General features: G+C 40.8%; 1 protein-coding gene across 1 annotated transcript in view; it reads right to left on the bottom strand.

Annotated features, from left to right (window-relative positions):
* Nucleotides 1–11,539, bottom strand: part of FAT3 (FAT atypical cadherin 3) — a 595,653-nt gene that overhangs the window by 156,306 nt on the left and 427,808 nt on the right. Inside the window, 1 exon segment of the mRNA XM_027776536.1 lies at nucleotides 1–138. Within this exon segment, the coding sequence (XP_027632337.1) occupies nucleotides 1–138 (138 nt within the window).

Raw genomic sequence — 11,539 nt, 5'->3', positions numbered from 1 at the left:
CTTCCGATCCCGTTCTGGCAGCTTGATCTGGTAGACCTTCTCTGGGAACTGGGGCTTGTTGTCATTTTCATCCAGAACCTGAACCACCACCCAGATGGTCGACTGTTTTGGAGAGGAACCACCATCTGTCACAGTCACCTGAGTTTTGAAAGAGAATGGATGATGCAATCAGAAAAGAGAAAAACTATTCTCTATACCCCCTTGCCCACCCCACAAAGCTGTGTTCTGTGCACTGAGAATCTCAGATTTATTGTACACCTGCAGTTCATATCAAATGTCCAACATTTCATCATTCAACTATAGAAGGAAGGGAGTGTCCCAGATCTGAATGAGTAGGAGGGAAGCAAAACTGTCTTAATTGGTTTAGGCTACTGTATCAATAACCATCAACTGGGAGGCTTTAAACAACAGAAATTTATTCTCACAATTCTAGAGGCTGAAATCAAAGCACCGGTGGTATCTGGTGAGGGCCTATTCCCCACAGACAGTATCTTCTAACTGTGTCCTTTCATGGGGAAAGGGGCTAGCTAGCTCTCTAAAATCTCTTTTATAAAGGCACTAAGCCTATTCATGAGAGTGAAGCTCTCATAAACTAAGCACCCCCCCAAAAGGCCCCACCTTCTAATACCAGTAACTTAGGGATTAGGTTTCACTCTATGAAGTTTGGGAAGACATAAACATTCAGACCATAGCAAAGGTTTATCAGGTATATAGAGGGAGAATAAATAGGATTGACTTTACAAAATATGCTAGTCAAGATAGATTTAGTGGGTCTAAAATATTTCTCTAACAGATATAACCATTATGACACACACACATATATGTATATATAATATATATGTATATTTTTTATATCTTAGTTTCTTCTTCTTTTTTTTTTCTTAGAGATTTTTGCTATAGGATGCATGTGCTTGCCAGAGAGACAGAGACAGAAAGTGAGAAATCACCCCCTGGGGGCATGGCAATCCCCTCTCCTCTATTCTTCTCTCAGGATTTTGGGCATGCACGCACACATGCCTGGCATGAGTTTAAGCTGCCAGGTCTGGGACTCAAACTGTGGTCAACTACATGGGAGTCCAGTGATGTGACCGTTCTGCCATCTGCTGGTCCCATCCATATTTTAGTTTCTTTTATAAGCTGCCTAGGAGGATAGCTTTAATAAACTTAAGACAAATTTTTGTAGGCATTCTTGCTTTGAGAACAACTTTCTTTTTAAGGTTATTTTCCCAATTGGTTTCTTATATTTCACAAAAGAAACACAGTAGGGCTAGTATGTTCCAAGGTTAGATTTTGATTCTTGAGGTAACCCGTGGACTTGCTGAGTTCTGAAACTGCACATTCTGCTGAACACCAACGTTATGCTCCCAGGTGAGCTGTGTTGACTGACCAAAACACACTGATCTCTTGACAGCTCCACTACTTTGCCCCTCTATTTGAACTGCCCCTTTGCAAACTCAGGCAACCTTCATTGTCTTCATCACACACAAAAATCACCTCCCTATTGATTGTCAATAAATGCCCTATAGTGCGCTCTGAGATGAATTCTAGAGATGCTTCCAAGTCAGGTGACTGCCAAGAAAAGGAAAGACTCTCTTAGTGACATTTCTATGCTCACTGGGATAACCTGCTGCTTTAACAATGCTTTTTAAAAAAGTGACATGGATTTACAAACCCAGGCTTTAAAGGTGTCTGCCTGTAGTGACAAGCAGATGGTGTAATGGTTAGATTGCTGAACTCCTGTGTAGTTGACCATGGTTTGACTCCTGGACCTGGAGGTTTAAAACTCATGCTGGGAATGTGTGAGTGTGTACCCAAAATCTCAAGAGGAGAATGGAAGAGAAGGGATTGTGGTGTGGCCATCCCCTTGGGGAGTGATTTCTATCTCTGTGTCTCTTTCTGTCTCTAAGGCAAGTGCATATACCCTATAGAAAAAAATCTCTCTCTCTCTAAAAACAAAAAAAAGGTGTCTGTCTAAAGATAGCAGCACCAGCCCCTGACGAGGCTCTCAGTTGTGCTGTGGGAAGTGGATCATCTATGTCAGCCCCTCACCTTAAGTATCTAAGTACCCTTTCTCCCTCCCCCACTACCCGCTACAAGGTCACCTATACTTCAAGTCCTTGAACATATTCTTTTTCCTGGAGTACTTTCCCATCTCTGCACTGGGTCTTGCCTATTCGTCTTCTAGGTCCCCCTGAAATGTCACTGGCTCAGTGCTGCCTTCTGACCTCACAGACCAAGTGCCAGCCTTCCGAACCCTCAGATTATGGCCGTCAGATAGAAGCAGACATGGTTTTAGTCATGCCCTCTGGGGCTTATACCCACTTTGCATCACAGAATACACAATCCATCCCATTTTGCATCATGGTCTGAAGCCATTTCTCAAACTGTGCTCACTTTTGCAAATATTTATCCACAATCTACTGAAATGATTTATTCATATGTTTGGCTCTATCAGTACACTGTGAGCTACTCAAAGGCAGGGATCTTGTTTTCTTCATCTTCTTCCTGGAACCTAGTGTACTCTCGATAAATGTTCCCTATACTGAACTATGTTGTTAGCCTCTCTGTCTTAATCTCTATTATTATTTCTCTGGACTCACTCATCCATTGTGCCATGTTTGCACCTGGAATATTAATTATCAATGATTCCATCGATTTTTAGAAGTTAGCCTTCATGCTGCCCTACACCTCAACCCGCTCATTGGAATTAGCCCATATGGAAGGAGTGGCAGCACTGGAGATGGAGCAAAACTGAAATAAACCACATCCCTCTCCTCCCCAGCATTTTTTTTTATTAACAATGCAAGAAATGAGTCATTGTTTAGAAGTGATTCATGTGTATTCTCTCTCTGCCACAATCTGACAAGAGAATATTGAGCCGTAATAACCTAGATTTTCTGCTCTCATCGCCAGTCAATATTCAGTGGTTCTGGCAACTAATCAAAATGACTGATAGATTAATTTCTTTAGCTGCTAACAGCTAGCACCTAACAAAAGGATCCATGAAAAGTTCGGTAATGCTGAAAGGACAGTGTAGCCCATTACATTTTTCCATGGGACCTGTGGTCTGTCCAGGCAGAGTCAGAAAGCAACCAAAATGGGCCCAGTGAAGTAGGGCAGAATTACGAAGAGGAACCTGCCTTTAAGTCTATTCCTGGAATATAGGAGAGCTTTTATAGAACCGAAAATGGATGGACATCGAAAATCCTGAAGTTATGGCAGCTAGAACAAGGTCATACTTCTCACTCACTGAACTTACTGGATGGATTTATTTTCATTGCCTCTCTCACTTCAACCCAATACAAGTATAAAAGCTGTCTGAGAGTGAAGACCGTGGATCTTGTCCACTGCCATCTTCCCAGTGATTGCAAGAGTGGCTAAGAATATATTCAATATTTCTAAGCTGGAGAGTTCAAATCTGGCATTCTTCTTGATTATCAACTCATCATAAATGACCGTTTCCAGGCTATTGTATTTAAACTGTGCTGACCGCACAGTTCATGACCCAGCCTCAGAGGCTTGGAAAACATGTCAAGCATGTGTGCATGTATGACCCAGATCCCAAAAGACTGGAGAAATGGAGAAGGAATTGTGGCATGACCATATTATACCAAAGGGTGCTTTTCCCATTTCAGTCTCCCTGTCTCTCCCTGGCAAGTGCATGGGCCTTCTAGCAATTTATTTTTTCCAAGTATTATTTTATTTAACTTTATTTATTTATTTATTTGTTTCTTTTAATTTGACCAGAGAGAGAGAGAAAGCAAGCAAGCCACCAGGTCTAGGACTTGAACTGCAGTTGACCATGTGGGAGTCTAGCACCCTTAACCACCACACCACCTACTGGTCCCTAATCTCTAGCAAAATTTTGAATAAATGATATATTAATGGTATACAAGACAATGCTTGAAATGTGTATATATTATGGAATGGCCAAGTCAAGCTAATTAACATATGCATCAATTCACATATCTTATGTGTATGTGTGTCTGTAGTAAGAATACTTAAACTCTACTCTCTCAGCAACTTTAAAGAGCACAATATATTATTATTAACTATAATCACCATTTTATAAAATAGATCTCTTTAATTTATCTCTCCTAACTGAAATTATGCATCCTTTGACCAGCATTTCCTTATTTCCTCCCCGCTCCTTCCCTCTGCTCCTAGTCTCTGGTAACCACAATTCTACTCTCTGCTTCCACATGTAAGTGAGATCACATGGCATTTATTTTTTTGTGTTTGGCTTATTTCACTTAACATAATGTCCTTTAATTTATCCCCATTGTAGCAAATAAAAGGATTACTTTCTTATTAAAGGCTGAATAGTATTCCACTTGGAAGTACACCACATTTTATCTATTTATACACTATATATACTTCCATGTCTTGGCTATTGTGAATAATGCTGCAGTGAATATGAGAATGTGGGTCTCTTTGACATACTGATTTCACTTTCCTTAGATATATATCCAGAAGTGGGATTACTGGCTCATAGGGCAGTTATGTTCAGTTTTTGAAGGAATTTCTCCACACTCTTTTCCATTATAGTTGTACTAATTTACACTCTCACAGTATATACGCATTCTCTTTCCTCCAGATCTTCACCGACACTCTTAACACTTAATGCCAAACTCAAATCTACCTGCCTGTACTAATCCTAGACTACCTGTAGCCTCCTACAGACAAGTTTCACTCTTCGTAAATATACAGAAGTCATCAAATTCCTCTTCCACATTTCCCCATTAGAGGACTTGAAATAATTGGAAACTTTTATCTCTTATCATTCCAGGGATTGAATGGGGCAGTTCTTGCTTGGAGTCTTTCATGCATTTGGGATCATAAGTAGCTATGCCTGTAGTCATCTGACATGTATGTTGGTTTATAGTGATCATTGGCTGGGGCCTCAGCTGGGTGCTAAGAGCAAGTAGCTTGACGGACAGAAAGTGACAGCTGCTGGTTTCTTAAAGTCTGAGCTCAGAAACCTGCTTAGCATCTCATGTACCATGTTTTATTGATCAATAATCTGAGTCCAAAATTAAGTGGGGTTATAACCTCAGCTGTAGCTTAGAAGGAGGGTCAAGCAATTTGGGGGCTATGTTTTAGAACTGTCATACTCATGAAAATCCTTAAAGATATTTGAGAATCCTCAACCCAAATGGATAAACTCTCATTCATATAATCCTCTTTCAGGTCATTGATCATATATAATGAATCATTATTTACTGTTACTGGTTATATCTTTCAGGGTGTTTTCCTACATATGAACTGACTTCTAAAAAGACAATAGCCCACACAGAACAATAGCATATCAAACTTAGACCTGTGCAAAGTACTTCCACTGTCCTGGAGACAATCTTACATCTATTTATTCAATCCATGACTATGCTTGTTTTGGGTAGCTGCCATGTCCACACTGGTCTGTGATATGGAAGAATTAAACCACGTAGGTATATTCCTGTAAAAAGCAATAAATATAAGTGTGTGGTTTTTACCCTGGGGAATCTCAGTGCAGAATTTTATATATCTGTTCCTATTAAATTTCAACCTACTGGAACTGTTGGCTCCCTTTCTAGGCTGTTGGGATAATCATAATAACAACAGGTAACACACACTAAAAGCTTCCTATATGTCAAACACCTTCTATGAGATGCTTAGCCCATGCATTGTCTCCAATTGTTACTGTTATCTCTTGAGATAGGTACTGTTACTACACTAATTTATCAGGAAAAGGACACTGAACTTAACAAATTGTTCAAGGTCACATAATACTCTTACATGGAAGAGTCTTTGTTTCAAACAGGGCAGTTTGGTTCTAAATCAGGGATCAGGAACTATACTTGGAAGGTCAAATCTAGCTGCTTGTTTTGGTAAGTAAAATGTTCCTGGGTTGTAGCCATGTCTGTTCGTTAACTTATTCCCTCGGCTGTTTTTCTGTTGCAAAGGTGTAGCTGAGTAGTCAAGGCAGAAACTATGGGTCACAAAGCCTATTTACTATCTGGCCCTTTAGAGTTTGCTGATCCTTGGCCTCAGTCATTATCTTCTCTGCCTTTCTTGTTGGAGTGATGTCACTTATTGCATGCTTGCTTGGCTCAATCCTCTGCTTGGTAATTTATATAAGATTGTCATTGTTTTTCACAGAAACCTTGTAGGCATTGCCATTTCTATTTTACAAATGGAGACAATGAGGTTTGGAAATGAAGAAACTTTCCCAAGGCCTCTCAGTCAGTAAGTGACAGAACGTGAGTTTGCACCCAAGTCAGGTTGGCGTCACAACTTATGCTCTTTTCCTACCCTACTCAGCCGATGGAGAAGCATCTGTTAACCATCTGTTTAAAATTCCCTCCCCAAGCGTGGCTTTGGATCAACATCAAGCTCTTAGTTATGCTTCTAGAATCAAGCCTTTTTCTCTCCTTTGGTAATTGAGACCACCATTGATTGTCTCTAGTCTTTCACCACCTTTCTGCTTGCCTCAATGGATTAAAAATGGCCACCAGGTCATGGGGCATGACTGTAACTTCTTTCAACATCCTAACACTTGAGACCTAAACTTCTTGAGGAGAGTGAGGTCCTCTCTTCCATTCTGTTACACCGCTACATCTTCAGCTCCCTCTTCACAAAATTTGTTCTTTCTCAGCATGAAAATTATTCTCCCTGATTATGGAGATGGGAAGGAGGCAGGCCAGGGCAGTCTTGGTTTCTCTTTCTGATAGGTTATTTATCAGGCACTCTGTGCTATTAATACGTGGACACTCTTGTAAGTGCTTAACAAATACTAACTCACGTATGCCTTCACCAGTCCCAGGAGCAAGGAGTGATAGTAATCCCCATATCACAGAGTAGATATAGCCACAGAAAGGTGAAATAAAGTTGGATCTAACTTGGTCTGGAGTCTGTGCTCCTTACCACAACCTCTCACGCTCTTATCAGTGTGCGTGACATCATTCTCCTTCCTCCGAACACAGTCCAAACATGTCCTGTGAGTAGCCTCAGCACTAAAACTACAGTGGGCAAGAGTGACAAGTGTGTGGCATGTGGGCTGTAGCTGTGCCTTACTGCCACTGCACCTGGAGGCCACAGTAAGCATCGATAGTTCACTGTTCACACCAAAGGTCAGAAGTGGCTTCATACTCTTCCAAGACAGAGTTCTCTGGAAGCTGTGACTACCAACCTATCTGTACTGTCTAGGCTGAGCATTCCTCATTCTGGGTGTAACATTCCAAGTGGCAAGCATCTTTACTTTCATCCTTGGTTGCTTCATGATTTCCCCCTACCCAGACAATACCCCTTCTTGCCCAGTACATTGTGTCTTTGTTCTGATCCTCTTGATTGCTAAGAGCTATTTTAGCCCCTGAAGCAGAAGACAACACTCAAAAGAGATTTATTTTTCCTTCACCCTTCTCATTATGAAAAGTCCCAAGGCCTAGCTGACAGGTTCTAGGGAGAGAATACATCTAAAGATAAAGTCATTTAAATGAAGGCAGAGTGGGACTAGCAGTTAGTGTAATGGTTATGTCGCTGGACTCCCATGTAGTCAACTGCGGTTCGAGTTCTGGACCCGGTGTCTTAACTCGCGCTGGGTGTGTGTGCATGCATGCCCAAGATCCCAAAAGATAATGAAAGAGAAGGGACTGTGGCGTGGCCATCCCCCCTGTGGGGTGATTTCTTGCTTTCTGTCTCTCTTTCTCTCTTTGTCTTTCTGGCGAGCACACATGCCCTATAGCAAAAACATCTCTCTCAAAAAAAAAAAAAAGACAAATGAAGGCAGAGTGTCCAACCATATGTGGCAAGTAGGTTTCAGATGTGCTGCAATGTTGGTCCTCTAAGCTCTTGGGTGGATGAGTGTGACCTCATGCAGATGATCTGGTTGGCATTGGCCCTTCTCTCTACCTAAATGTATTGTGCAAATATTATCATTTTCTATGTGCACCATAATATGGGCAAAAGGTAGGAAGCCTTATAATAAACTACTAATAATATAAGTATGATACCTTCTCTTAAGTCTGATTGTATTTACAAAAAACATAACTAGGAGTCAGCAGGTGATATGGTGGTTAAGGCGCTGGACTCACACTTGACTGAAGTTCAAGTCTTGGATCTAGTAGTTTAAAAAAAGAACACTGGATGCACGTGCGTGCATGCTCAAAATTCCAAGAGGAGAATGGAGAAGAAGGAACTGTGGTATGGCTATCCTACTGGGAAGGGTTTCCCTCTCACTGTTTCACTCTCTCTCTTTCTGGTGAGTGGCAAAAACCTATGAAACAAAAAAACAAGAGAACAATATAACGAGAGGTCACTGTATCCAAAGGTCATACTATCTATGGGTAGGATTTTAGATGTTGTGTTGAAAGTTAATTCTGGCAAGGATGTCTACCTATTTGCACTATTTACTTATAAGACCTGTTGTGGATACTACAGTTTTCACCACTTATATGTGTTTGTGTGTGTCCATTATTGGTCACCACACAGGTAGGGAAATGGATGAAGGGACTCATTGCTGAATATTTTTCTACCCCTACCATGTAGAAGACAGTCTCCATCTTCCTAGGCTTCTTGCAGGTGGATCAGATAGGCAAGTGGTATTTTTGACTATGTCTACCCTGGGGACCACCTGGAGGTGGCAGAGCAGCTGGATACAAAGCTCCCACCAGGCAGGGTCTCCTCTTGTAGGGTGCTGCTGAGGACAGAGCCAGCTCAGCATCTTCTTTTTCTTAGTTGGAGATCCTGAGCCAGTCTCTCTTGGCCTCAGACCCGAGCTCTGCCTTTTCCAAGTCAGCTCCCAGAATGCACAGCTGTAGCCCCAGGCATCCTTTGGCACTTCATACCGTTACACATGAGAATCAGTGTTGGTGACTAACTTAGTCACAGAAAGGCAGTCTTCTTTTGTTCCCAGCAAAGATGTTGGATCTCAGCATAGTTCTGCGTGCCATTCTGAAAGTAACATTCCCTTCCAAAATTTCAATCACAGGGTTGCAATTCAAAAAAAAGCACAGCTTTTATATAAATTAATATGATGTTAAGAAAAAAAGAATATGTACTGAAGAACCTCAGGGTAAGGAGAACTGCTTTGTCTTAACACTAGTTTACTCAGGAAAACAGTATTAGATGTTAAGAGAACTCAAGAGAGAATGGGAATTTAGATGTTGTTCTGGTTCTGTCCATTCTTTAACAGCTAAGAAAACTGATGTCTCGACAGGTGAGCCTCTTAACCTGACATCGTCTTACTTGAAATCTCAATCTTTCTAAGACATTGGTTCCACAACTCTAAGCTAGCTTTGAGGTTCAAACAAGGCCTGCATTCACAAATTCTCAAATATATATATATATATATATATATATATGTCTGTGTGTGTGTGTGTGTGTATATATATGTATATATATACATATAATTTAGTTAGCTACATATATATACACACTTTTATGTAGCTAACTAAATTCAATATTGCATAGGTTTTAATTTAGGTATATTCCAGAATCCTGAGCTCTTTAGAAAACAAAAACAAAACTGTGTTTAGAGGAGACGCTATGCCTTCTCTCCTCATTTTATCTTCCAAATGTTTCACAAAAACATTAAATATTTAATCTTCCCAAGATAGAACAGAGGTTGAAAGCAATGTTATCTCCTCCTCACAGGTGAAGAAACAGAGGAATGACCTTCTCAAAGACTACTCAGGAGCAGATATAAAGGCGGAGGTAGAAAGTCAGAAGAGAGCTCAGACTATACTACATTCCTGGGAACAAAAGTGCTTCCTGCCATTTCTGCAAGGAAAACTATGAGCAAGCAGTAAATTAAAGGGTAGGTCTCAAAGGAACAGCAACTCTTGAAGATTAACTTTCTGAAAGGGAAAATCATTGAACTAAGGTTAACCTGGACTGTCACCCATATTTTTCATGGGAGAAAAGCAATAGGAAACCAGCATTAAACCATCTGACCTTGATTTCATTACATGTGGTTTCCCTTATTTACCTTTTTTCGGCTATAGGGCACATATGCTCACCAAAGAGACAGAGAGACAGAGAGGGAGAAATTACTCCCTCGGGGTTATGGCCTCATCACAATCTCTTCTCCTCCATTTTCCTCTCAGGATCTTGGGCACACACACATATGTGCCTGGTGTGAGTTGTAAGCTGCCAAGTTCAGGACTTGAACCATGGTCAACTAGGCGTGAGTCCAGCAATGTAACCATTACATCATCTGCTGGTCCCCCTTATTTGACTTGCAATCTGACATTAAGAAATCACCTGGGGATGGGTAGGTGTTCTAGTCATTCCTCACCCTGCCTTCTCCATTCTGTGTTGCTAGTGAATGCAGCTGAGGGATCCATTCTCTGTGGACTATGGAATGTACACGTCCTGGTATTTTCGATTTGAGTAACTATGGAACTTCAGGAGGTGTATACTTACTGTTGTGTTGTTGGTAAAGTCATGATGTATTTCTGCATAGAAACAGAAAACTACATCATGACCTTCCTGACAACCTAGTATTTTGAATGAAGTTATAAAATGGTTTATTTTGTAAGGAAAATAATCTTCACTGGAAATCAAGTTAAAGAAAGGATGAAAGATGAAAGGAAGCAAAGGAAAGAAGGAAGAGAAGAAAACAACGTAAGTATAAGTGAGATAGGGAAGAAAAGGGGGAGAAAAGAAACAAGACAGACAAGTGGGTAACCTTTTGGGAAAAGGTGAATGTAGAAGGTCTGGAAAATGGGGTGTGCGCTCTTCTGTATGGGGGAGGCAATTCACAAAGATATGGAAACAACAAAATGCATTCATTAAATGTTAAAATTGCCAGCCTTTTGTGAAGAGATTAGATAAATTTACCTAATCAGTGTGTTCTGAACTGCTTTTCAGAAAGTTTGTTAGTCCTAAAAGTTGTTCTTTAGGAAAGAATACAATCCAAAGACATTCAAACTGAAGATACTCTGACCTGTGAAACCAGGGAGCCTATGCCACTGGGATATTGATGATGTTTTCATGAGTTTTCTATTTGCCCAAAGATGCCACATTGTTTTTGGACGCTCTTGAACAAAATCGACTCACAATCTATCCAGAGACCCCCTCCCCAGTACCTGTGGTTTGTCTTTTTCAGGACATTGATTCCTGTAAGTCTGAGACACTCCAAGGTCGAGCAGTGTCAGCACACAGTTGGTTCTCAGTAAACATTTGTTGGTTGAATGCAGGCATGCACCTTGCATCTCAGGACAATGAAGACATCTTTTCTTCACTGTGTCGAGATCCAGCTACTGCTAAATAACAGCTTTAGAAAGATCCTTGACCAACTCACTTTGGCAGTGGCTGCTAATATTACAGCTTTGTCCAAATCTCTTCTTTGCACTTCAGGAAATAAAGTATTTCCCAGCCTGACAGCTCTTAAAGCTTTTTTTTCTATTTTTTTCCCCCTGCAGAGAGGTATGTATCAGCTACTAATCTCATCACATTTCCATTTCCTTCCAGGCTCATCTGCTCATCATTTTCTATTCATAAAACTTGCTTGATTCTAATCTTCCCTATCAGCAGGGACTAAACACCTACTCCACGTTTC

Source organism: Tupaia chinensis, unplaced genomic scaffold (genome assembly GCF_000334495.1).
Source record: "Tupaia chinensis unplaced genomic scaffold, TupChi_1.0 Scaffold000680_1, whole genome shotgun sequence".
Taxonomy (NCBI): Eukaryota; Metazoa; Chordata; class Mammalia; order Scandentia; family Tupaiidae; genus Tupaia; species Tupaia belangeri.
Note: the sequence above shows the minus strand (reverse complement) of the source record. Positions and strands in the feature narration are given on the sequence as shown.